This window comes from Aplidium turbinatum, chromosome 9 (genome assembly GCF_918807975.1).
Source record: "Aplidium turbinatum chromosome 9, kaAplTurb1.1, whole genome shotgun sequence".
In the NCBI taxonomy this organism is placed as follows: domain Eukaryota; kingdom Metazoa; phylum Chordata; class Ascidiacea; order Aplousobranchia; family Polyclinidae; genus Aplidium; species Aplidium turbinatum.
The window spans coordinates 26095965-26123546 of NC_137480.1; the positions used below are offsets into that span (position 1 = coordinate 26095965).

A 27582-nucleotide genomic window follows, 5' to 3' on the forward strand; every position below is an offset into this window, starting at 1 on the left:
AAATAAAAATGTATATTGAAAACAAAATGTGTACATCTTGAAGAGTATTGGCGTTTCCAACAGACAACTACAGTATGTTGTTTATTATGTCATAAAGTCTTACTCAGCACAAACAGACAAAGAGGAATCTGGATGAAGACATAAAGAAGCTCAGACGAAAACTAAGACTTATTTTTCGTTTTCACTGACTTGGTACAATAGCAAAAAGTGAAACATTATATGGAGAAATAGGAATAATATATTGGAAACACTGGGAACTATGAAAACACAAAACAACGATCAACTTATTGTGAATCATTTCTCGTTGCTCACCTGTGGTATCGAACACTGGTTCACTTGGGTCGCTCACTTGGTTTTCATCTCCAATAGATTGAAGTGTGAACCTGTACCTTGTTCCTGCTTCCAATCCGAGAACCTGTTGTTGAGTTGATGACGATAGCAGGCTCTGAGAGGATTCATCGTCATCATCGGTAGCTTTGTACGACAGCCGATAAGATGCGGCTCCTGCAATAAATGAAAAGCTATCTCAACTAGCAAAATTGAGATTTTTGCTTTGAATCAACGTCTGCAATCGATGAGTCAATGTTGAGACCAATTTTTCTATCTGAGAAGCAACTAGCATGATGCATAGAAGATCTTTACCTTGTATTACCAACACTTTAATGTTGTGATTGTTATTTAAGCATGGCCTATTTTTACAATTTACCTGTTGCAGCGTCCCACGTCACCAAAAGTGACGTCGTCGTGACGTCACTGATCCGTACGTCCGTAGGCGACAAAGGAACTGCAAAGGTAAAACTTCTCTGTATTTTTTGCAAAAGTAAAAACAACCCAATGAATAGATATGGCATGATTTGAGATTAACGAGGAAAGACCAATGGCAAAAGAAGAAAATTTTATAAAAACAAAAGTATCAATTTCAACAAACTTTTCACAGAGTTTAGAAAATGTTTATTTTAATTAGGATTCTTTGGTGCTTAAAAGTGATAGGCTATGAGAAGCAAATAAACATGTTCATAAAAAATAACTTTCCATTTTGGCAAAAGATATTTTAAAAGTACAAGCTAAACTTCCAATATTAGTTGTTTGACTATCTCTGATAGAAATATTTTCCGTCGCTGGTATGTTCATTTGTAAAAAGTTTCCAGAGGTTGGTGCCGAACAGACAAACTGGGTACGATTTTGTGATTACCTATTTACTCATGTTAGATTATTTCGTTGTTCTTACCTGTCTGCAATGACAAGACTTCACTCCCCTGGTCATTTCTACGCTCTCCCGTGCCGACTGAAAACACCCGGGCCTCGTACCACAAGCCTGCCTCCAACCGGTCCACTACAACGGCAGGCGTGCTGGTTTCTTTCACGTCATAATCGTCCGTCGAGCCTCTCTCTTTGTAGTAAACCTGGTAGTATATCGCCCCTGTGAAAGCGAGAAAGTTTAGTGATGGTATAAAACCGGAATAAAACTTTACAGCAACACTTTTAAGTTACAGCTGATTACTTATAATTTGTTCCTTACCTTTCACTGCGTTCCATTGCAACTCAGCTGACGTTGGCGTGACGTCAACTTTACGTAGTGATGACGTGGTGGCCGGAACTGCAAGAAGACAGTTAAAACCTCATATGGCAATTTAGTATCTGTATTCTTCTACTAAGTAAAATGTTTCACAAGATATTGCAGCCGATATTAGTCTTTCCGGCAACGTTTCATCAAGAAGACATGATCGTTGTTTTTAAGGATCAAGATTATTTGCAAAAGTAAAATAAAAATTGAAGCAGAATCCGAGTTGGATTCCAAAAAAAAAATAGTTGGAGCGGAATGAAGCGAGTTGCCGAATGTGAAAGAGATGTGGCGTTTAATTACCATGAGCTGCGTACTATCGCTTCAAACAAATGGGATTGTGAAGCAACAGTCCACAATAAGTGAAGTCTTAATAAGCAGATGGGCCTTTTAACAATGGATTTAATAAGTGGGGACTACTGTAATTGCTTGAAAACAAATTAGATTGCGGAGAAACAGTCCACTCAAGGTAGCTACCATTCACGTTGGTTAGCGAATCAAAATGTGCCTTTTCTTTCGCAAAGCATTGCCAAGCTTCTTTAGTTTTGTCTACTTACGTGTGGTTTCACTTATGACGTCACTGTCAGCGCTTCTTTGTGTCTCGTTGCCAACGCTTGCGATTTTGACGTCATATGCTGTTCCGCTGAGCAGTCCATCCACTGTCAATGACGTCACTGCTGTTGAAATGTTACGCTCCACGTCGTCACCAATTGTCGATGAAGTCACCATGACAACGTATGACGCAGCTCCTGGGCACAGAAACTGAATTAGAAAAGTGTCAACATGATGTTTACGATTTTAGTTTCAGAAACTCTTATATGCGTCTTCCCGACTAGAATGTGAGGTTGTGAGCCTGCAACCTGCCACCTCGGCCAGCGCAAGTGGCCGCCTGACAGTGGGTTCACTCACGAATGCACAGATAGATGGTGGTGCAAAGAATCGCATGCAAACGCCTACAAAAAAACAGTAGAATTCAAATTCTTGAGATATCGATGGTTTCTTCTTTCTCCTGTAGTAGCAATTGAGGTTACGCTCTTTAATTGTGGTAACCAGTGTATTGTCTCAAAGTTAAGTTCTGTTGAGGTTCACATTTCTATGATCAGAAAGCTGTAGGCTAAAATAATGTGCTGTTTGAGGCCACTGCAGGCGCAAGTTGATGTCATAATTTGTCAATGTCGATAACCTGACGACATTGATATCTAGGGTAAGTAGGAGGAGTGCTAAGGTGGCAGGGTGAACGAAATAGATTCATGTTGAAACATCAACGGAAGTAAAAATGTTCTATTCGTTCTTGTGCTTCGTTTTCAAGTAGGAAAGCCGGAACTTACCTAGTTGTTCTGATCGATAACATTCCGTAGCTATTACAGCTTACCGTATGATGGATCCCATGTGAGATGGAAGCTTCTTGTCGTTACCTCACTGATCTCCACAAAGCCAGTTGGAAGAGGGACTGAAAGTAAACAACAATGCATTGAAAGGCTGGAATTGTAAACTTATAGTGTTGCAACGTATTTCAGTGAAATATAGTGCAAAGGAATGTAGCAGCCTGAGTTCAATATCTTCAGTACCTGTTTGCGCACTCACAGAGACGTCATCGTCGCTGTTTGTGAATGACAATGGTCCAACGGAAATAACGTTAAATTGATAGAACTGGCCTGGTCTCAAAGCAGTCGCAGTGATGGATGGCTCGACTGTTGTGAGACTATTCTCTGTGTTGTCATCAATGCTTCTAACAATAACGACATAGCGTTGCGCTCCTGAAGAAAGCAAAGATTAGATTCTAACGAATAAACAAAATATGTTTCAGTGTTTTTAAGAAAGAAAGTCAAACTTGTTTATTAGGTGTTATGCAACTTTTAAGTGTGGCAGTGGAAACTCACAAACTCGAACTTTATTAGTGTCTCTAGGTTCCAATTTAAAACTATTCCTTTTACTGGCTGCAGCCCAGCAACTGAAAATAATTAACCTTGTGCTTCCAAAAATTTACAAAACAAGATTAGCAATAATACCTTCTGCGGGTGGCCACTCTACACTGATTGTGTCTGTTGTGAGACTAGCCACAGATATACTGGACACGGCATTTGGAACTGCAAAAACAAAAATCAGATTGATAAGCAAAAACGTCACTTTTGCTCAACAAAATTGGCTGGAAGAAAATGATTGAAAGCAGTCAATTATGATGACAGGTTTCAAATGCAACCAATTACGATGATAGCTTACAATTGCAACCAATTACGATGACACTTGTACGATCAGTAGTGTTGACAAAGAGGTCCTAGGGGATGCTTGTGGTCACGGGCCAGAGATGATTTTAGGGGCCCGGAGTCTTTCAAGGGGCCAGGAAGCTTGAGAAATCACCGCGTATTGTTTGGATGCATCTTAGAAGTGTCTTAATGTGGGGCCCGAGGTCTCATCGGTACCGGGCCCAAAATATCCTCTCAACGGCCCTGTGTACGACCACCGTTACTGTCCCATGCCCGGCTTAATGGTGATAAGATGATGTTACAATAATTGATTTTATAATGCTTTGTACTTCCAATGTAAATTATTCGTCTATTGAATTTATCAGCTCATATCGAATCTAATCAAAGCTTTTTGAGAATCAGTTATGAGCACCCTTGCTTTGCATAACCCCAGCATTGCGGTACTGAATTCTACTTATAAGAATCCGTGCAGGCAACTTAATGCTCTGATGAACTCACGAGTGGCGGTTGGTATTTCCATGCTGTCCCCACTTTCAACTTCCTCATCTCCGACCGTTCGCACCTTCACAGCATATCGTCTCCCTGGCAGCAATGACGTAACTGCGTATAACGTCATTGGCACTGACGTAGATTCCACCAGAGTAATTGCATCTCTGGTGACTTCATGAACGATGACTTTGTATGACGATGCTCCTATACATCAATACGCAAGTATGTAGTCATAGTGCAAGTATTAAAGAAATAAGTTCGTATTGGGTTGGCAGTAGAAGTGCAGCAATAAAGCAAATCGAAGGTACAGTGTTCAATACTCAGCCCACCATGGCCACCTGGAAATCCGGCCTGATTTGTCACATTTTGCAGATTTTGATTACGGCTACTGCTAGTGCTTGACTGATATTTTTTGAGATGTTTTTACTTTTTGCGGTTTCCTAATGACATAAAACTTTTTTGTTGCCTTGGGGAAGCAGCAGCAAATGAAAAAAAGTAAGTTGAAAAACGCTAAATCAGACTGTTATTGAAAAATTAACAGTCTGACTAAAATCTTCGATATCAAATTTTCTTTGTTTTTGAACATGTGAGGATGTTAAAACCTGTTGTGTCATCTGGGGAAAAGAGAACAGAAAGGGTAAAATTCTACTTTTTAGAAAAATTTATTTAAACGTTCGCCCAAAGTTAGAAAAACCTGGAAATTTCTGCAAAATGTAACAAATCAGGCCGTATCTTTAGGTGGCCATGACCCCACTTATTACTTTACGCCTGTTGCTTATGAATCTTCCATCTAGCCTTGTTGCAACCCTTGGATATCTTGGGTAGCCCACGATAACCATGAAGTAAAAATCGCTAAACGTTTTGTGTGAAAGATAACCAAGTTCAAGACAGAACAATCAAACAACCTGTAAACAATGAGTTTAAGAACAAAAGGCGCGTTGCGTCTCACCAATAGCTGCTTCCCAAGTAACGGATAGTGACGTTGTTGTGATGTCATCAACTTGCACGTCAGTGGGAGGAAGAGCCACTAAAAATATAAGTTACACTGTTTACTTCGTAAACGTATCACGCCTTATAATTATTCAATCTCTTTCAGAGCTATGCAATTCAATGCTTGCTTGACACGCTGGGGCATGAGGGACTCTGCTGCGTGTCAGTGCAGTGCGATGGAGCAAACAGCCAATCACATCATCTTTGGATGTCTCATCTATTCCCCTCCCAATGGAATAACAGGCCTCCGCACACTTGACAATCTGACGAAAAGTTGGTTCCAAGTCCTTCCTTTCGGCTGACCAAAAACTTTCTGCTTCATACGAAGGACGACGACGCCGAGAGCTATGTATATTCCTTTATAATGTCGGTTACCGAGTGGTCAGTAACCTCCTTAGTTACTTGTCGGTGTTTTCAGCTGTAGTGCTTCTAGGTCTGGGTTCGATTACAGGTCATGCTATATCAAGGACTTTATAAATCATATCAGCAACGCCCTATTGGTCAAATCATGGCTCAAAATACCTCATGAATATGACCATGAAGCAGTCAATGCCTAGTTCTGGCAAGACAAGTGGTTGCATGAGTTACTGGAGTTTATTAGTCGTCTCACTATTGCACATGGTCTGTCGATATTGATATGCAACGAGATATGCTACGAGAAATCATAGAATCAACCATGACACAGATACGTATTTGCAGCTGTTAATGTTGTTGTTAAATCTTCTGTTTTTAAGGTTTTGTTCAGTTTTAAGCCTGAGAACAAAGATACCTGTTTGCTTGAGGAGAGGATCACTCCCATCCGGATTCGTCTTTCCGTCTATGGATACGGAGAATACCACGAATTGATACCTGGTTCCGGAGAAAAGGGATGTGATCTCGACGGACGAGCTCACGACCTCGATGTTTTGTGAATCTTCTACGTCATCACTCGTCACAATAACTTGGTAACCAACCGCTCCTGTGTGGAAGAGATCGATCGAGATTATCGCTCCAGTGACGCACATGTGTCTATGTGCTGAGAAGTCACATCTCTATACTCTCTTATCAGGTACGTTGTTGTTACGTTGACAGACATAGTTAACTCAGATCTATTCAAAAGAGTTGCGTTTCGATGCTTGGTATCTTTTGAAGTTGAGAAAGTAATCACAAAAAAACAAAATAAAGTTTAAAAGTTTCAATCGCCTGCTGAATGGTAACGACACAAAGCATTGTATGAACAAACAGAGCAGCGATGTTTATCAAACTTTATCCCAACTCGCCTTTCACAGGAGGCCATGTCAAGTGGATGTGATCTGTAGTTAATTCAGTCACGCTCGGAATCTCAGGTTTTCCAGGCACTGCAACACATACAAGCAAACAGCATGAGTGATTTGGCAGTTTCACTTGTACATCCCAACGTTGAAAGTCATACAATTTCTTTTTAAGTTTTGCACAAGAAAAAGAGTAAATAGGTTGATATAATAATATAATGTCTTAGTATTGTCATTTAAACAAGAATACACGTTTGTACACAACGGAGACAAGAAATCATGACAATGACTCATAAATAACATCTTCAATTTATTATGACATCACTTAAGGCCTTCTGGCAAAAATTCTTGCAAAGCACTTTTTGTTCCTGATGGGATGGTGCTATTTCAGCCACAAAAGGGCGTACTTACACACGGTCCGACTAACAGCTTGACCAGGCTCGCTTCTCTGCCCCTCCGCCCCAATAGCTACCACCTGGAAGGAATAGACAGTCCCCGAGCTCAATTGGTGGAAGACAGCAGATGTGTGTGACGTCATGATTGCGTCGGGAATGACGGCTAAACTGTCAGATGACGACAAGACCACAGAATAGGCGACGGCTCCTAAAACGTTTAACACAAAGTTAATAACTTAAACAGATTCACTCTCAATGCACCAATAGCGTGACGTGATTCACATTTACGTCGTCGATTCTGAGACATACGTAAAGCAAGGATAGCATCGTCATGTGAATTGAAGCTACAGCCAAGAACATAAACAAAACCTGACTGACCAGTCACAGCTTGCCACGTCACAGAGAGGGATGTCGAGTTCGAGTCCGAATTGAGAATGTTGCTTGGCGCGCTGGGCACTAGAAGGAAGGTATATAATTAGTGTGTTTTGTATCTACAAAGTCTACCGTAATGTGTATATATGTCATAAATATACATCATAGAATTTGTAACATTCAAATAAAATTTCCAGCATATCCTATGACGTTTCAAGTTGATTTAAATGAACACCAAGTGATGGAATACATCATACATGCTTTTTTCTGAAGCCGATGAGCTTTCACATTTCACCGAAAATTTTAGTTGGTATAATCGAGACATTATTTTTTATAGTTTCGAAACATATTGAACACTGCCACAAAGCAACAAATGAAATCAAACAGTCTAGCACTTTGATATGATCCTGCAAAAATGTTTGTTTCTTCTCAGTTGTAAATAAACGTCATGAATTTCTCAAAGTCCATTAAGAGAAGAATTTATGCCAAATTCTAATATTCCTAATAAAAAGAGAAGTTTTGCAGAACAGAAGTCAACATTTTTAACAAGTCGTTTTTTGTTCCGCAAGTAAGTTCATCTACTGCAATACACAAGCACCAACCTGTTTGTCTTGAAACAGGTTCACTTCCTTCTGGGTTTATTCTCACATTGGTTCCAACAGAAAATACAACAAATTGATAAAATATTCCGGGGAGCAATTCAGTGATGACTGTGTTTGGTGATGAGCTGGTTTCGAAGTCGGTTTCGTTATTGGCCAGGTTTCGAAGTGATATTCTGTAGCTCACAGCACCTGGAAGAGGAGCATGAAAAACAATTTCAGAAGCATTTTAGTATTAGATATTCACCATAATTCATCAACTACTAGAGTCTCCTACAAGTCAGCAGTTGTGAACTGAGCAAATGGCAATTGAGCAAGTGACAACTGAGCTAGCAACATTTCAGCAAGTGGCTCAAGTTGGCAATTGATAAATTGAGCAAAAACAACTCAGCACATTCAGTAACAATTAATGACCAAGCAAGTCCGAAATGAGCAAGTAAGTTTTATTTGCTGACTTGACAGTAGCTAAAATGTACTTGCTGAGTTGAAGCACTTGCTGAGTTGTCGCATGCCGAGTAGTCTGATGATCCAATACTTTAGGTATAAAAAAATTATGAATTTAATTTGTGAAGCCGTAGCAACATGATGTGCTTGTATCTTTCAATCGAGTCGTCATCGGCGTGAAACTAACAGATTACAGATTTCTACAATTCTTGTTTGATTCAACTTTCCATGTATCTGCCGGCAGACATGGATAACTTGTCCTACCAAAGTTGCTCAGTATTCACAAGTACTCACCCTTCTGTGGCTGCCAGGTGAGCTGGACACTTGTTGTTCTAACGTTGGTGATCTCAACTTCTGTAGGAGTGGAGGGAACTGGAACAAATTGGGTTGTCATAACTTTTATTGAAAAGTAATGTAATTTGTGGATGCGACCCACGCAATAATCGATGGTGGGAGTTGCAACTTCGTTACATGCCGAAATAATTTTGTTCAAAAAAATGTTATCTTTGTTTCAATAACCTTTTTTGTTTTAGAAAAGTTGAAAGGTCCACTTGTGCTCATAAACGTTAACCATTGTAAGAGTGCGAGAGGTTCGTCAATGAAAAGTAGCAATAAATTGAGTTTCGCTTTCAGCAGCATGATCGTTGTTTACTTCAGAAGTGGAGATACTAACGACCTGTTTAGCCTGATGCTGCGAGTTCGCTGTGGTATTAGCGAATTGCACTAGCTTTCGGAATACAGTTCCCTAGTCATGTGCTATGACAAAATGAAGAATAGGTTAAACCGGTATCATGTGTTTTCCAAGTCAGCGCAAATTTATTTTTCAACAATTAATCAGTGCGTTTAAAACAGAACATTTATTACACATCTGCAACAAGAGTCAGAGAAGACTGGAGACATTGATGAATATTGAATAATGCCCTGTCAAACTATGCAGAAACGATCATATATCAGCGATACTTATCGAAATTAGTTGGTTTTTGTGTGAAAATAATTTTATTTTTTGCTTCTTTCGTACCTGTAGTGTCTGAGATGTCGTCGCTGACGTCGCTAACTAGCTCGTTATCTCCCACCGATTGCACTATGAACGTGTATCTGGTTCCTGTTGCTAGGTCGGTTACTAGATGACGTGTGGACGACGTCACAACTACGTTGGTTTCGTCGTCGCCGTCAGCCACGTAAGAAAGTCGATATGTCACAGCTCCTGAAAATGAAACAACAATTTAGGTTTAGTTAAATTATTCACATGATTTATGAAGCCGTACAACAATATGAAAAAATGTTTAAAACAAAACATACAGTATACTGGGGATTATTTTTTTTTGAAAGTATTGAGACTGTTGACCGATCCTTTGGTACTTAGACAGTGCAGACAGACCAACATACTGGGCATTATATTCTCATTATAAAGTTGTTTGAAACATCACTCAGTGTGTTTTCTACAAATATCATTCTCTCATCTGGAGCCTACACATGAAAATGATAATGAAATCCTATGAAATTATTACAAAACATATAATAAATAATGATAAGCGAATCACACGGACACAGAGGAGCATCTCCTGTTTTCTCTTCTAAAACATGAGACGTTTATTGTGGCAAAAAATGCATGACAACTCATTCGTTAGTTTTATTTGTGATATGCAGAATAAGAAACACATCTTACCAATAGCTGAGTCCCACGTCACGACCATCGACGTCGTGGTGACGTCACTGATGTCAAGAGACTCAGGAGCCAAAGGAACTGAAACAAAATTACCGATGAAAGGAAGCTAGAAATTAAAGACTAAAGTAATAAAACATTTTTACTGATAATTACGATCCATCTTCAGAAACTATGAAATTTCAAAACAGTTTATCAAAACTTGTTGGTAGGTCATAGATTTGTGTAATGAATCGTAGCCTTATTGTTACAATGTGCTAAATTAAACATCGGAACAATGTATTGTACATGGAGGCAAGCACAGATGCCATAAACTTTACAAAGCATCCCAGTCGCATCCAATTACTTGTTTGCAGATGAAGAGGTTCGCTTTCCTCCTCATTTCGTCTGTTCCGCAGCCCAACCGAGAAGACCACAAACTGGTACCGCCTCCCCGGCTCCAGGCCTTCTACAGTCAGCGTCGTTGATGACGTATCGATGACGTCATTTGCCTCTAAAGAGTTGCGGATTCCGTAGTGGATCTGATAGTTTAAAGCACCTGAAATGTCCAGTGAACACGTTTATTGTCGTATAGAAGTTTCCTACGCTGTTAGACATCCAATTACAAGGTCGTTGAAAGAACAATTTGGGCCCAGTACAGATGGTAAGCCCGGGCCTCTCCAAACAATAGACTACCAAAGAAACCAATAAAAACCTAAAGAATAATCTACACAATGTTTTCTTCCTTCTTGGGCCCCAAAACCTTTGCCGTCTTTTAAAATAATTCCGGGCCGGACCCAAAAGTACCCCATGAACCACCCTGTCAGCGCTACGGGCCCCTTAAACACAAAGTTAGAAATCTAACCATGCGAACCCTGATTGTTTAAAGGACTTCCTTGAGGATCTGTAACCAAGGATCGGTAAAAACAGGTAATCGCAGCTTCCTCTGTCAGCCAGCAACCACATACGTTTGTAGCCTATCTTTAACAACTCACCTTTGACCTCGTTCCATTGCAGTTCTGCTGACGTGGTGGTGACATCATTACTACGTAATCCTGTAGGAACATCGGGTCCTGAAAATATATGACGTCGAGTTGACAATGAGAAAACAAGCATAAATAAATATTTCATTTCCTCAGTGGTCGGATTAACATGGAAGTGATGGCAGTGGTTGCACTTGCAAATTCCAAAGGCAGATGCTTAGCGGAAAAGCATGCAACATTGGCTCTGACCACGAAACGCTGGAAAATATTACTTAGAAAAGCTGAAAGAGTGGCAAAAACGTTGAAAGTGTAACTAAGTAAGCATCATCCACAACTCTCAAACAAAAACTAGAAATACTCACGGGTGGTCTCGCTTTTGACGTCACTCTCGGTGCTTCTTTGAGATTCGCGCCCTACGCTTACAATTGTGATGTCATAACTTGTTCCAAAAAGAAGACCGGTCACAGTCAATGATGTCGCAGAGGAGCGTAAACTTCTTGTTTCGTCATCACCCTCCGTTGACGTAACCGTGACGATATAAGCTTGAACACCTGCGCGATTTGTAGATGTTGTAGGTACATGTTACACCATCATTGTTTTCTATACGAGTTCCTTTGCGCGATGAATAGACTAGACAATGCTTTGGAAGGTGTTTCTATGCTTTCTGAGCTGTTGGGCATCACACTCGAGTTCAATTCCGTGATTGGGTAATATCCTATTTTTTTTCATTAAGATATCAAACTCTTTTGCTTTACATGACAAGACTTGATGGGTCAACAGTAAAGCATTTGTTACCAAATAGAGGTCATCATCATTGCAGTCGTTACAATGCCATTGACTTCTAGAATTTACAGCAGATCACCCCTGCATCGCAACGGCAACACACAATGACCGTCAGCTTATTATTATGACGCACACAATGACACATCCACTCACCGTACACTTCGTCCCATTCCACGAGAAAGCTTTCCGTTGTGACGTCACTGATCTCAACAAAGCTCGGTGGTAGGGGAACTGCACAAAGCTTGCGGTTAGTTGTTGAAGATCAACGATAAACAAGCGGGCGCAATACATGTCGTCAGCAAAACATTGAACATTCAAACTACAACTTGAGAAACACTAATAAGCTCTGGCACTGACCCACTTGTTAGTGGAAGAAAACTGATTTTGCAGCGAATATATTATTACAATATGCTCTGTGAGTGATCCGGCTATTATTTAATTATTAATAAATTATTAATTACACTTAGTAGTATACTTTAATGAAACTTATTAACTTTCATAAGCAAAAACCATTTGAAATATACGGTATTCGCAAACATGATATAATTTGCTGTTATTTATAAAGATTATCCAAAACTAAGCAACTATTTGAACTCAAATCTTTCCATGCATTGTGATGTTTCTTGAATGGACGAAGTCAAGCAGTGGAACTAATTGAAAGGAAATACGCACAATCTTAGATTTTGGAAAATTGAACCACAAAAATGTGTCCACCAAATCTGTCGACTCTACCTGTTTGTGCCGTTGCATTGACGTCGCTATTGATGTTTGTGAATGACAAAACTCCCACAGAGATGACGATGAACCGATAGAATCTTCCAGGCTGCAAATCACTAGCTACGGTAGATGGCGCCACAGAGTCGATCTTTCTCTCTGTGACATCATCAAGGTTGGCCACCACCACCATGTAACTCGTTGAACCTGACAACAAATTGGGTTGAGAATGGTCGAAACGGTTTTGCTAAGGGTTTGTATCACTGACGTAGATTCGGTTTTCCAGGCAGAAAAGAGACTTTAAATTTAATCTTAGAGAAGCTGTTCAGGTCATTTTAACAAAGATATTTAAGTTTTCCTGTCTGGACCTGCTATTGGAATACAAAACATGCTGTATTTAGTTGCAACACATCGGTTAGAAGTTTTCATACCACTAGTGATTCCAAGTCATAGGCGTGCCTGACTTCAATTGTAAGTAATTGCTGTTTGGAGTTTAAATGGTGCATAGGCTACGTGTCATCACGCATTTCTCTTGGACTCTTCAATCATTTACAATTTAACCTCATGGGCAGTTTGATCACATGGAGACATGGGCATGTCTTCTCAAAATCATTTCCGTAGTTTTAAAAGTTACCAAAGCAATCAAGTGATTTCAACTCGAGACTACCACATTACCTTGAGCTTCTGTCCAGCTTATTTCAATGGCATTTGTAGTCACATTGACGATGGAGATGCTCTCTATAGCGGCTGGAACTGGAAGCAAATCACCATTAAGTAAAAAGTTGCGAATACAAGCAATGTTTTAGTTATACGTGAAAGAAGCATAAGTATGTCGAAGATACGTGCATTACAAATGTGTCGCAACATGTGAGTAATCTAGTGTAGCATAATACAGTATTTTTTGTCTAGAATTGATAGAAACATAAATAATCGTCAAGGCACTGAAGCAAAAATGTCCAAACAAACCAGAAAGAGAAAGAAACAAGAAGAATGCAAACTTACGCGTTGCAGTCGTCACTTCCAAGCTGTCCAGGCTTTCGCTTCCATCCACTCCCAAAGATTTTACTTTAACCGTGTATTCCGTTCCTGGGGTTAATGACGTCACAATATATGACGTCATCGACACTGCCGTGGTTTTTACTAAAGTTGGCACACCGTTGCTAATCTCGTGTAGAATGACGTTATAAGACACAGCACCTGGAATACGATATAAGTTATAAATTTTCACCCAAGAAGCACAATTGATAGGCAGTGGTTCTCCACCGGGTAAATGTACTGAAGATGTAATGAAAAATTGCAGGATAAATGTTCAAAATCTGATTGTAAAAAAGTCGATTGGGTAAATCTATCTTTGGACGGTGGGCAAGGTGAACCAAAAAAAAAAGCTTGAGAAACTCTGGTGCAGAGAACACAGAGGTTTGCAATCTTCAGGCAAAACTACATCTCACTGTTGTGTGGAAACGTGGTCAGGGTGGAAACAATATAGCAACGTCCATAACTCGCCTTGGAGGCTAACATTGTAGGCTGCTTTTCACTTTTATTTAATACGTTGATTACGTTTATGTACGTTTGGAGTTATCTTCTCTATAATAGCTTCTATAGAGAAGCCAGGTAAGCTTCAAATGATCTCTCTGTGCTACACATTCTGTCATAGGTAACAAATTTACCATAAACGTTGTTCCAAGAAAGCGGAAGCGATGTAGTCGTGACGTCACCGACTTGTAGACCAGATGGAGGGAGAGTTACTGGATGAAGAAAACAAGGTCAATGAATACAATTTAAAATATCTTGTTTTGAGCATTGAAGATTACGCTTCTTAATCAGCTTTCAAAAGATCATCTTCCATTAAAGATCATGTTGCATCTTCAAAGAAAAAAGAACTTCACAGTTTAATGGAGCTATATAGTAAAATGAACAAAATTTGTAAAAAAAAATATGCCACAAACTACTAATAGGAAACCTTGAGAGATTTTTTCACTTCAAAAGTAGAACCTAGATCAAGGTTTGACAATTCTAAAACCAGCCTCTCCTGTTTTCAAGGGATACAATACGTACCGGTTTGTTGCGTCACTGGTGGACTCCCTTGTTCGTTTCTTACGTCATCCACTCCTATCGAATACACTGTGAAATGGTACGAGGCTCCAGGAGTCAAACTTTCTACTATGACAGGCAAAGTCGTGACGTCAATGATGACATCATCAGCTGGCACATCCAACCGTTGCAACGTCATGGAATATCTAAGTGCCCCTATGCGAAAGATTCATTGTCATACGATGAGAAATAGTGAAGCCACAACTGTACGTGATACAGAAACTTTTGTGACAGGATAACTGGCGTGGAACTAGAATTGAGATCCAACAATGTAACGACAACTGTATAGACTTTTCGTTGCAGGACTCAATTAAGAAAAGAAACGACGTAGAGGGCAAGAAAATTAGGTTCAGAAATATATTGTTCATGGATGATGGTGTATCAACATAAAACGAGAATCAATATCAGGTGTGCGTGAGCAGGGCTCAAAAAGTTTGAAACGGCTCTTACTTGTAAGTTACCAGAAGTTATAAAAAACTAGTTGGAACAATTTTCCAAAAAAAAAATTGTAATAAAGCTCAAACGCAACATCCATAATTTCAAAGACTGGTTTCATTCTAGTCCATCATCAAAGAATATCTCTCCTCACCTGTTACTAAGCTCCACTCTAAGGACACAGAGGTTGGCGTCGTAGATACGACAGTTGGTTGATCTGGTGTGCCCGGTACTGAAACAATCGAACAAAGATATATTTATTGTGACATCATATATACATTGAGTTGATGCAGATAACGCAAGAAGTTAATTCAAATAAACTGCGACGGAGTTTGAAGCAAACTTAACTCTTTTCTTATTTTGCAAAAATTACAACATGTATGTTGTTAATTACCATGCAGTTATACGTAGCCTATTATTTAATATTGGTGGATGACCAGATGACTGCTTACTGCTTAGCCTATGGTCTTTCGCTACCATCCTGATTGCGCCATATTCTAACCAACAGTTGTACAATGCATTGTTTTGACAATTACATTTACTCTGCTTGTTTGTTAATATATGGCGTTGTTGAAACAAAATAAATTGACCTGACTTTAAGAGTTTATCAATGTGATAACCACAATATCAGATGGCTTGGAATATCTTTAAACCATTCAAGTCATTATCGCATATCAGATTTCCAATCCTACTCAAGTACTCACGCGTGCTTTGTCTGGTAGACACCGGAGCGCTGATTCTTTGCTTCTGCGTTCCAATTGTTTGGATTTGAAACTCATAAGTTATTCCCGAATCCAGTTCAGTGAAGCTGATCTCTCTATCCGAAGTCGCCTTTCGCTGCACAATTTCTGGAACACCAGACGCCCCCGATGTCGTCACAACGACATCAAATGAATCCCGACCTGAATAGGTCATCAGAGATTTAACTATTTCGTCATAAATTCAAATTGATGCATTGTGAAGTGTAGGTTACTTTTTACGTCTTTCTGCTCGCTATGTATTTAGACGTAGGCCTAGTTTTGACAACAAGAAATTGATTTATTTTTTTAAGTTTTTTGCAGTGCTTTCCAAAAGGTAATATATTATTAAACCATTATTGTTTTGTTCGGTTTTGTCACTTGAAAGTCATTTTGACCAGTGTGGGAATTTACTTCAACTGTCGACATTCACATAAGACGATAGTCAAAGATCACATTTGGCTTCTTGGCTGATTAACAATCAAACCACAACCGACATGAGTTCAAACTTCTGATCAATGATTACGATTGATTGTGAGATCAACAAACTTACCGAACACGTCTTCCCACAAAAGATCCACACTAGTGGTGGTAAATCCGCTAGGTCGCAGTCCGCTAGGTGGCAATGGAACTAAAATAGCAAATGGAATAAGGAATCACTGTTACGCTACGTGAGTTGGAAATACAGAAGCAATGGTTGCATTGATTTGTGCAGTAAATCGATGATCAATGAACGATATCTGCTGACATGACTGACATAATAAGCACCAGGGTAAAAGAGCCGTCGGCAAATCAAAGAAGTTTCACAAGTTGCCATAACAAAAATGTAAAAAAAATAAATGACACAAAGAGCTAAACACGAAATAATGCTGCTTTTAGACTTAGATTCATCAATTGCTGTAGCTTGTAGATCTTAAAACAAAGCTGAAATTTGTGAGCATTACGTAGGCCTACTACACTTAAAGTTTATTCTTGGTCGTACTTGTCTGAATCACAATCTCATCGCTGCTTTGAGGGTTCTTTCTATCTCCAGTACCGATGGAGAATACTCGGAATGTATAAACTCCTCCTGGAACCAATCCAGTGATCCGATGGGAAGTCTCTTCCGTTGTGAGAGCCATTGGAGAATCGAGCAAATCACTCTCAATAATAACTTCATAGCTTAGAGCGCCTAGAATAAAAAATACTTTAACTGTCAAGAATATTTCATGCCTTTGGACGGAAAATGATTGGTAACAACTGTTTATCTAAACCACAAAAGCGAAACTGCAACTATAAACTTCACGCCGTTTGATGTTGCCAAGTAGGCATAGTGACGTCATAGACAGCTGTACAATTTATTTACACTTGCGTTAAGATAGACAACATGACAATAGAAAACAATGGCAAACAGTCAAGTTCAAGGTGGTAAACAATGAAGCAATTTTGCCTTTGCCTACCTTGCCCTGCAGACCATTGGATGCTGACAGATGATGTCGTTGTTGAAACTTCATTGAGAGACTGGGGGGTTGTCGGGTCTAACAATAGAAGGCATGTGTCAATACAAGGCTGGTTTGTGCAACTTTTCTTACTAACGAGTGAGACTTCTTAGTGAAAGTCTTTTAGACTAGACTTCTTTCAATATGTTTATTTGCGTATATACTCATGAAGCGACTAAACTACACAGCATATATGAGGGTTAAATAAAGTTGTTATAAAGCTTAGGCTACGGTTCTATGGGCATAACTGCGTTTCAATTTTTATCAAATGATCTCATATATCTTAAAACAAATTGAGGTCACGCTCAGTCGGTTTGTTACAAGGGTCGGGTAATAGGAAAGTGAGCACCTCACCTCCCTGCACCAACCCACCGCTGAAATGCGTATAGAAGTGTTTCTTATTACAATCCTTCAAAAACTCTATATTTTATTGGCTTGACGTCACAGTACTTACACGTCGTCCCAAAGGTTACGCTTTCGTCCGACGTCCTCTGGCGTTGGAGACCGATCGGTTGGAGCTGAAAGAAGTAGGCGACACCTGGTGACAGGCCGGTCAATGTGACGGTCAGCTTGTCTGACGTCACAATCTCAATAAAGTCTGGATCCGATGACGTAGTGGTAGTAATCTCGAATACGGAGCGACCTAAGGAAGCGGTGTGCAACAATCATTATCAATGCATTTAAGAAACATTAAAATAAAAGGTTTTTAGTTTATTTTAATTATGTTGTATTCTTTGTGTGATAAAATTAATAAAATATCACCCATTGAAGCTACTTTGTTTTGTATGTCTATGATACAACAAAGCGAACTCTCTACCAAAGCTTCATTATTTTCAAATAAACGAAGTGCCACTCTCCGCAAAGAATAGACCATCAGACAAATGTTCTCTCAACAAACAGTAGCGAATTCATAGCGTTAACTATGCAAAAAATATGTGTTAATTTAAGAAAGAAAAACTTTTATTTTTCCTGTTGTTAAAACAGTACGTACAAATATATTCATTACGAAAAAATAGCACCATAAGCAAATAAATTCCACAATACATTAAATGGAATATCAATTATTTAAATAATTGCAAAAATTCTCATTAGCTCCTACCGACGACGTCATCCCAAGATAATGTGATGCTATTTGTGGTTTCTTCCACGACGGCGAAGTTATTCACAGGAGCAGGAGCTGCAAAATATTCGTTTCAAGTTTCCATGCATCAAGCTACTCTATGATGTGAAAATCGCCATTTATGAGAGATTCAAGCAAGACATTGTGGCTTATGAGGACATAGAGAACATGCAGCTGCTGCAGACATGTCAAAGTCTCGGTGTATTTCGGTGTGACTCTTTTTAACTTCAATTCTTTCATAAAAACATTAAATGTCCTCTTTAGCCTCCAGTCAAACCAGAACTCTCTTGAAAAACATCATCAAGCGATAAACAAGTTTTTTTGGCCATTTCATGAAGAAGGGACAATTAGGACACATTGCTTTTTGTGGAAAGATCAAAGAAAAACGAGCTCGTGGAAAACAACGCCTCACTTTTCTCAATAATCTCAAGGATCGTCATGTTACAACCAGAACAATTTTTAATACACTCAAACACCGGATAACTGGAAAGAACTATGCTTGAACGCCTAAGCCCGGAACAGGCATGGTACACAAAGAAAAAGAAGAAGTCTCAGACAGTATAAAAAATAGTCGATCTGATAAGCGATGGATGTAAACGACATTGTCTATTTGTGATCTACCAACAGATTTTTACACTTAGGCTAAAATTTTAATCCAGAAAATTAAAAGGTTTAGACATTAGAATAAGGCGAACAGAGAAGCAAAATTTAAGCTGCACTTTTACTTTACTGTAGCTGAAAGGTATAATGATTTTTGAACATAAACACTGGTCAAGCTTTTAACAAAACTCGAACTCACATCCCTGCAAGCAGAAATTATCATCTACAGCCATTCTTCCACCTAGCTACATTTCATCATTAAGTTCGTTACTGCGCCTTGATGGTAAGTTTGGAAAGATTTGGATGCTCCCAAAGTCAGGTTTGGAAACAGAGCCGCTCGGAATTTGGTAATTTTGATTCAAGTCCACAGCTATGGTTAGGTGGCAAGAAGAATATACTGTGACTTATCACATATCTAACGTACATAAGTTACAGTTTTTTGTTTCAAGCCTATATGGTTCTCACCTGTTTGCACCCTCAAAATGGGGCTTCCCTCTGGGTTGCGTCTGTTTTTAGCTCCAACAGAATGAATTTGAAACCTATAAAAACTTCCAGGTTCAAACCCTGCCCGAGTTATCCTGTTATTGTCTGTTCTCACTGGGGTGGGGTCATCGTTTACAGTGATGAGATAGGCAACAGCACCTGGTGTAGAGATGTAGATGAAAAGATGTTATTAGGCCCACTTACGGTCGATAAAGTAGACAAATAGTTTAGGAGTATCTTAAACTGATAAAGAAAACAACTTAATTGGATTGAATGACGTTATTTATAAAACAATACAATAAACTAACTAAGTAACATAATATATTAAATTTGAACGTTTTCGGCAAACTTCTCTGCCCTCATCGGAAATAACCCAATAGGTTGCATCTAAACAAAAACACAATAACCCACAATTGTGAATAATAAATAACTGTGATAATTACGATTTGAAACGAGCAAGATTTTGTAACAAGCAAGAAACTTTACGATAATTGCCTCTGCCCAGTGAACGATTTCGAGTAATGGTAGTACCAAATTTAAGTCATAAGTAGAGTAGACAACCGGAAACAGACATTGCAGTCGACTGCAGCGTGGGTCAGGTGTACGTCGGAAGACGTATACCAATGCATAGCGCTCAAGTCCGCTTTCTCGCAATGCAGGATAAAGATAATAAAACAAACAAACAAACAAAAACAAAAGAAACAGATACAGAGTCACAAGACAACATGGCGAGATAGCAAATTTAAGAAAACGACTATAAACAAGAAACAAACGTAACATAACTTTAGCAGAAACGATGACTGCTTATAAAGAATATCTGGCAACAAATCAAACATTCCTTCACCTCGCTTTCTTTCCCAGGTAATTTCAATCGTAGTCGATGTGACAACGCCACTTTGTGGTAGACCAGGAGCATCGGGAACTAAAAGAATAAAGTTTCTGATTAGTTGACCGTGGTGGCACCTGGTAACAGACTGGGTGCTTTCGCAGTGCGGCAAGCGCAGTTGTATATGATTACAATGCAATGATCATAGGGAAGCCACACGGAGATGTTCTTACAATATTAGACAAGTTCAAAGTTCTTAACCTTTAACATACCAAGCGGGGTCTCGTAGGGACCCCAGAGGTGAATTTTTTTATCTCCCGCCTTACCTATAGCAACAATTTTTCTCATCATCTTTGTATGTGTCATAAATTTAAGCAAGTTCGGTATAGTGCAACAAAAATTAAAAAATTATTTGAAACATATGCAAAAAACAGCATAACGTTACCTGGGGTCCTGATGGGACCCCCCTTGGTATATTACGTTACAAATGCTGAATGTTAACCAGTTAACTTCACGCGAAAAATGTCCTTACATTTTGCCAGAGATTGAGAATTTGATGACAAATCAACACGTAGTCAAAGAAAAAAAAATGCTAAACTTGCAGCTTTTCGCGAAATTTGAATGGATTTATAGAAAACTGCAAAAAACTCTATAAGCCATTTGAAGAAGTAACGGTAGATGAACAATTAGTCTCTTTCCGAGGGAAATGTCCAATGAGAGAGTATATGAAGTCAAAACTAGCAAGATATGAAATTAAAGTGTGGGCAGCTGAAGACGTGAAAACCACTCGCCTGTAGAATCTCCAAGTCTATACTGAAAAACTTCCTGGGAGTACACCTGAGAAAAATCAAGGACGTCTGGTTGTGTGTACTGTGTGACATGATGAAATCACTGTTTGCAACTAGAAGAAGTGTTACCACAGATATTTTTTTTATATCAGTGCCAACTGCAGAATTTTTGCTCGAGAAAAATATCACCAAGACAGGAACACTGAGCAAAAAAGTCAGATATTCCTGCAGTTATGGAAGTTGCGAAGGGACGATATGTTTTATCGTCAAACTTTATCTTTTCAGATAAACTGTCAGTTGTAAGCTATGTGCCTAAAAAAACAAGACGGTTCGTTTACTATCTTCTCAGCATCTTGATAATTCACTGTCTAATGACGATCACAAGAAACCCAACATGATACTTGAATATAACCGCACAAAAGGCGGAGTGGATGATACAGACAAGTTGGTGAGTGAATATTCTTGTGCCAGACGAATGTCAAGATGGCCTTTCTGACTTTTTATGAACGTGCTTGACATTGGAGCCCTGAATTCCTGTATCACTTGGGTGTTCATAAACAGAGACTGGAACAGTAGAAAATCTAATCGAGGATTATATTTCTTGATGGAGTTAGGCAAAGAATTAACGAAACCTAATGTCTTGCGCAGAGCATGTAATCCATCTGGTTTTCAGCTTTACATCGTTAGAGCTATTACAGTTATGGGAGTTTCTGTAGGTCGAAACACTGAAGCTTCAAATATATCCTCAACGTCAAGGCAGCCAGTGACGGAAGAGAGGAAGATGTTTTCAATGTCCTTGAAACAACGATAGAAAAGTTAACATTATATGCTCCAAATGCAAACGTTTCGTTTGCGAACAGCACCGAGTCACCAACCCAACTGTGACAAGTGCAAAAGAATGTGAAGATGACAGTGGATGAACTGTGCGTTTATGAATAAGATCCTTTGTCTAAGTAATTTGTAGAAACACATGTGTTATACTATATGTGATGCTAAGACTAAAATTTTAGGTTTATAACACTTGGGGTAACAACAGGGGTTTGTTACAGTGTCATAAAAATGGCATCTGCTTTACTTACAATTTCAGCAATCTTCCTTTGTTACATTAGCTGTATAAACTATAATCTAAGTAAGGATGAAGAAAGTAGACTACAAATTGGCTTGTGCTTTGGTGTGCCGGTATACTGATTGTATGTATTGTGAGAGAACGCAAAACTGGCTCAGCCAATTTGCGTTTTTCATTTCCAAGGAAGAATGGCCTCCTTCATCCACAAACCTGAACCCCCTAGACTTTGGCATCTGGTCTTACCTGGAGAGCAGGGTTTCGACTAAATACCACCAAAGTTTGGAAGCAGTGAAGGATAATCTGAAAAAATAATTAGCCAAAATACCCAAAAAGTTATTCATGACTCTTGCAGGTCCTTTTCGAAGCGTCTCCGACTTGTCATCGACGCAAATGGCTGACACATTGAGTAAAATTTGTTTTTCCTAAATATTTAATTATTTGACAATAATATTATTGTTTATTACTCAATTATTATCTACCATTCGTTAAATACATTTGTTTGAAGTTATAACGTTAATTATTGATGACCCTGTATATACTGTATACTTTAAGCAATAGAAACGATGGGGTCCTTGGAGGACCCCACCTTGGTAAACGACGTTGGTGAGCTAGGCTTGGTATGTTAAGGGTTCAAGTTCTTTGACCCTATTCAACCATCATGGGCCCTCTCTGGTGTGATAGATGTGCAAACGAAAGCTCAATATATCATCGAAACAAAATAAGAAGTTTAAAATTTCGCTTTATACGTGTGGAAAAAGTAAAGCTAACTTAATGGTTGGAAATAGTGCAATTGGTCATGGAATACTTCAGACACAAAAACCTGCTGTAAGCATATAATTTTCATGAAGAAGACAACTTACGAGTGGAATCCGCAAGGGTGTAACTAAAGCTTTCTCTGTTCGCCTGCTCGCCGATCGACCATCCGGATATCTCATATTCCACTCCCGGAAGTAAAGATGTGAAAACCAAGTTAGCATCCTCCGTTTGTGGATCCATGACTCCCCCACTTCCATCTGTGGCCTCGATCCTGAATCTGTACGCGGATGCTCCTGTGAAGGATGCATCAAAGTGATGATCAATCTGTTTTGTAGCATCTGCACCTTGCTTCAGCGTAGATCCTTACGTTGCAATTATTACTATTACATCTTATTTCTAATCCATGCAACACTATGAAATTTCAAGTCGTGGCAGTGAAAGCCGCGTGGGAGATTCATTTCACTATCTGGGTATCTTTTAAAGGCTGTTCGTCACCAGAACAACTCCAAATATATTAAAGCTTGGAAAGTAGAATTTTTGTCTTTTAAAAATTGAAAAAAGTTAACAAAAATCCACATCAAGTCAATTATATGCCACGTCATAAAATTCTTCATGAAGATATTTCAGTGGACAGTGCCTGCTTTGTAACGGGTTTAGAGTAAAGCATATCTACGATGCCTACAACGGTGTATAAAAACATGATTGTTATCTCACCAATGACTTCATTCCATGAGATCGATATGGAGGCGGTTGTGACAGAGCTGACTTGGAAGAAAGGAGGAGAAGGATCTGAAACAAGACAACAGATGAACTCGCCTTCCGAAAGTTTTCATGACGTCACATTCAATTGGACATGATAACACGGGATAGAATAATCCTGTTCTAACTAATGAAAGCGTCAACATGACAATGCATCTACAGAGATTCTGAAAATTGAAGGTACAATAATTCTGTTTATTAAACCCATTTCAGGACAGGACAATTTTGGGCTTATTAAGCGGATTTTTAGACTTATAAAACGTTTTTTTTATTGCTAGAATGAATGGAAGTAATTTAGGATCGGACCAAATTGGGCTTACTATGCAGGTAGGCCTTTGAATCGTGGGCTTAATAAGTGGGTATTACTATTTTTAAATCCATCTTATTTCAGAATAACATACCCCTAACCATCCCTTCTGTAAGTTTATGCCATAAGACGCAGCAAGCTAATAAATCGATTTTATTTTAGAAGTAGACTACTGTTATATGGTCACGTTTACATGTTTAAGTAATTAACCGAGCGATAGCATTGTGATTAGCGAACTCTTCGAAAGCTAGACACAGTAGGCTACAATATGGAATGGAAAGTGACAGAGAGTTTAAATAGTTAAGTCGGAAAGCTACAACTGTATTACCTTCCTTGTATTTACCATTTATGTAATAAAAGCCTGTGTACATGAAGCACAAAATTTTCAAGGCTACTTTAGCGTCGAGATCAGACTAACTACTGTAGTTTGACACAAATATCTGCAATCACCTGTTTGGACCGATAAGATATCACTTCCATCTTCATTAGCTCTGCTACGGGTTCCAATGGAAAATATATTCAAGTTGTAGTACATTCCAGCATTAAGACCTCTAACAACGATCCCTGATTGGCTGGCGAAAACTGGTGATGCCACGTCATGGGTAAGACTATCAATCTCGACACGATAAGACACAGCTCCTAAAAAAGTAAACAACTTGATATTCTTCAGTAACTTTAATGAAAGTTTCATTCCATTATGCTAACCTTGAAAGAAAAGTCAAGTGAAAACAAGTTAACCATTTTGTGTTAACAAGTTAACCAGTTAGCAACTAGTCTAGAAAATCTCGGTTATTTGAAACATGGAGCTAATTGGGAGACATAAATTCTTAACCTTCAAGCCAGTGAAGACTCGAACACATCTCACCTCTCACTTGAGGCCAACTAAGTTGAACACTAGTGGGAGTGACATCGACAACACGAATTGAAGTAGGGGTTGCTGGAACTGCAAAGATTTGTTCACGTGTCAGCAATAATGTATAGAACATAAACAAAAATAATTAAAATAATTTAGGAAATAATTTGTCAATGAAAAAGAAACCTATAACGTATGAAACTGATTTGTTGCTTGTTTGGAACTGGCTGTGCACGTGCAATTGTCACCACTGCTTGCTGAAACAGAAAATAACGCAAGTTTTGCATTGCATTTAAACATTTGCCAACCAGATTGTCAGAATAAATCATTGATGACCTACTGACGACACCTGGTAGAATAACGTTATCAACAGCATCACTATACTGTAGCTTATGTTGGTAATTACACTAAGAAAGACCACTTAAATCTGACAAGACCACAACCACCATTCCCGAGATCCATCCTGCAGCAGAAGCTTCACCGCACAGATAAGCCTCATAAGTCATCCCGGTACTCACGTACACTGACAATAGCCTAAGCTAAAGCTTGATTCAGTCTCATTGGTTATCTTTGGAAACGAAAGGCAAACATCAGCTTATGTTGGTAAATACACTTAGAAAGACCACTTAAATCTGGTGTAGATTTTCAATAAATCGTGACAGATCAGAACTGAATCCGATGAAGACCAGCACCAGATGGCTGCCTGGGCCGAGACACGTTGCCAGAACTCACGTGTCGTTTCCACTGTACGAGAGGAGTCCGTGCTCTGTACGTCATCATCTCCGATTGACCTTAGAATGAAGGTGTGACGTAACCCAGAGCCCAGTTGTGATATCATCGCTGACGTCACGTCGAACGTCATCGTCTTTTCATCGCCATCTTCTGATCTCACGACCAATGAGTACGAGGAAGCACCTGTAAATTAATAAAATTGGCAAAAGTATATTTCGTTCCTAGCACCAGTTGCAACGTTCATCTGATGAAAGTAAAAGCAACAACAAAGTTGATTTATTACTTCACTGACGTTTCGCGCATCATGCCAATGCGCTTCATCAGAGCGACTAACATACAAAATTAAATTCAAAAAGTTATATACTACAGTGCGGTTGAAGGTAAGAAAAAATAAAACACACATTATTTTAAAAATTAGCCAAAGGTGTGTGAGCGGTTACTTTCCACGTGAAATTACGTAAAAACTGCCAACATTAAAAATAAATTCGAAGCAGTGGAGACCAACAGAAATTCGAGACGAAACTAAATTACAAAAACGTTTCTAACTGTGTTCAAATAGACATGAAGCCTGCGTATCAAGACAATAAAGATTTATAAGCTTTCGGTAACAGATTTCCTTCGTTTCAGTTGAGTACATTGCATTGTTTTAACGTAATATTGATGAAGCAACCTTCTGCCGTGGTGCGTTGATTATAAATTGTTTTATTTTTCAAAAAGTATATTTGACAAATGAGAACTTATTGGCAGAAAATTAGGAGCTACAAAATCAAGTGTCAACCACTCACCTCGGGCGGCTCTCCATGACAACGCAATCGCATCGACTTGAGCAGAAGTAGCGGAAAAGTCGCTAGGTGGGTTTGTAACAGTTTGTAGCGTCACAATGGGAGAAAGAGACTCGCTCAGATAGCCACGTGGTCCGACGGAGCGTAGACGAAATGAATAGCGAATTCCTGCATCCAGTTGTCTCAAGACAAAATTAGACTCTTCAGAGGAGTGCTCGGATGTTGCTCCATCCTCATCCTCGACAAATACTTGATAACTCAAAGCTCCTAATGCATCAACAAGAATCATATAATTTATGAAAATTTATTGTTAATGAAGTTTAGAACAATAAAAGTTATTCAAAAGCTATTAAAGTTTTAAACACCAAAGGACAGTCAAGAGCTTTCCACCTACCTTGTGCGGCCGGCCACGAAATAAAAATTGAATTGGTTGTCACATCGCCAACTAGTGGTGCACCAGGGGCATTAGGAACTGGAAGCAAATAAGAATGTTGAAAGACTTACTGTGGGCTATATAATCTCTTAGTGAAAAAATGACTGATACAAACAGGAGCATGACCATACTAGTAGAGATGACCGGCTATGTCACATTTTGAAGCCTTAAAATACCGGGCCGACTGTTTCGTAGCAGTTCGGCAGACAAAACACATTACTTTTGCCGAGTATGTAGACATGAATCGCAGGTTTGTAGACGTTGACTCAATGTAAGGAAAGTTTGTAAATTGAGAGCTGAAATATTGCGCAGCTGGACATTTTGCTTGATGGGAGTGAACCATGAAGTAAACTCATACGCAGTTAGTCACAGCATAGACAAGTCTAGCAGCTAAAGTGAAAAGGAAAACAATATAGTATGTGCAGTTAGTTTTCATGTGATATTCTCAAGCAACATAACACAGAAAAGTAATGCACGGTACCGAAATTATGCAGCTGATTACTGAGCAAATCAAGCTTCTGATATGCAATGGCTACAGGCCTAGTTGTATCTTCACTTCAGCATACTTTTTAATTGCTACTGTAGCCTACTTTAACTTTGTAGTCAGTTGACGAAAGGAAAGCAGGTTAACTTCATGTTTGCAAAACTAAACCAGATAAACCAATCGTTTTCTGTCAGCAAAATATTGTAACTCTTTGACCAATGTATGAATCGTAATGCAAGTCTTGGCATGTAGGATAGCCTATACAATTATACATGACCGTGAATCGGTCATGATCTGTAATTCACATGTTCAAGTAGATGACGGACTTGTTGTTTCATTGCATTTTATAAGAATTAAGTGACAAAACGCCTAATAAATGCGTTGCGTTTGGTTGCAAATCAAGCTACCTTACTTCTGCTGCTAATA

The 27582-nt window shown here is 39.0% G+C and overlaps 1 protein-coding gene across 1 annotated transcript in view; it reads right to left on the reverse strand.

Annotated features, from left to right (window-relative positions):
* Nucleotides 1–27582, reverse strand: part of LOC145776885 (titin-like) — a 98394-nt gene that overhangs the window by 43237 nt on the left and 27575 nt on the right. The window contains exons 30-72 of the mRNA XM_082588102.1: nucleotides 26634–26711; nucleotides 26243–26506; nucleotides 25458–25640; nucleotides 24738–24815; nucleotides 24323–24511; nucleotides 23521–23595; nucleotides 22911–23099; nucleotides 20215–20292; nucleotides 19353–19529; nucleotides 18267–18344; nucleotides 17622–17810; nucleotides 17129–17206; nucleotides 16672–16860; nucleotides 16243–16320; nucleotides 15657–15854; nucleotides 15107–15184; nucleotides 14482–14673; nucleotides 14094–14171; nucleotides 13429–13623; nucleotides 13102–13179; nucleotides 12445–12633; nucleotides 11866–11943; nucleotides 11292–11480; nucleotides 10942–11019; nucleotides 10314–10505; nucleotides 9971–10048; nucleotides 9323–9508; nucleotides 8599–8676; nucleotides 7864–8052; nucleotides 7199–7345; nucleotides 6906–7097; nucleotides 6504–6581; nucleotides 6014–6202; nucleotides 5204–5281; nucleotides 4264–4458; nucleotides 3571–3648; nucleotides 3130–3318; nucleotides 2934–3011; nucleotides 2119–2310; nucleotides 1520–1597; nucleotides 1229–1420; nucleotides 707–784; nucleotides 313–504 (exon numbers count right to left, since the gene is read on the reverse strand). Coding sequence (XP_082444228.1) covers nucleotides 313–504; nucleotides 707–784; nucleotides 1229–1420; nucleotides 1520–1597; nucleotides 2119–2310; nucleotides 2934–3011; nucleotides 3130–3318; nucleotides 3571–3648; nucleotides 4264–4458; nucleotides 5204–5281; nucleotides 6014–6202; nucleotides 6504–6581; nucleotides 6906–7097; nucleotides 7199–7345; nucleotides 7864–8052; nucleotides 8599–8676; nucleotides 9323–9508; nucleotides 9971–10048; nucleotides 10314–10505; nucleotides 10942–11019; nucleotides 11292–11480; nucleotides 11866–11943; nucleotides 12445–12633; nucleotides 13102–13179; nucleotides 13429–13623; nucleotides 14094–14171; nucleotides 14482–14673; nucleotides 15107–15184; nucleotides 15657–15854; nucleotides 16243–16320; nucleotides 16672–16860; nucleotides 17129–17206; nucleotides 17622–17810; nucleotides 18267–18344; nucleotides 19353–19529; nucleotides 20215–20292; nucleotides 22911–23099; nucleotides 23521–23595; nucleotides 24323–24511; nucleotides 24738–24815; nucleotides 25458–25640; nucleotides 26243–26506; nucleotides 26634–26711 — 5955 coding nt within the window. The remainder of the gene's footprint in view (nucleotides 1–312; nucleotides 505–706; nucleotides 785–1228; nucleotides 1421–1519; nucleotides 1598–2118; nucleotides 2311–2933; nucleotides 3012–3129; nucleotides 3319–3570; nucleotides 3649–4263; nucleotides 4459–5203; nucleotides 5282–6013; nucleotides 6203–6503; nucleotides 6582–6905; nucleotides 7098–7198; nucleotides 7346–7863; nucleotides 8053–8598; nucleotides 8677–9322; nucleotides 9509–9970; nucleotides 10049–10313; nucleotides 10506–10941; nucleotides 11020–11291; nucleotides 11481–11865; nucleotides 11944–12444; nucleotides 12634–13101; nucleotides 13180–13428; nucleotides 13624–14093; nucleotides 14172–14481; nucleotides 14674–15106; nucleotides 15185–15656; nucleotides 15855–16242; nucleotides 16321–16671; nucleotides 16861–17128; nucleotides 17207–17621; nucleotides 17811–18266; nucleotides 18345–19352; nucleotides 19530–20214; nucleotides 20293–22910; nucleotides 23100–23520; nucleotides 23596–24322; nucleotides 24512–24737; nucleotides 24816–25457; nucleotides 25641–26242; nucleotides 26507–26633; nucleotides 26712–27582) is intronic.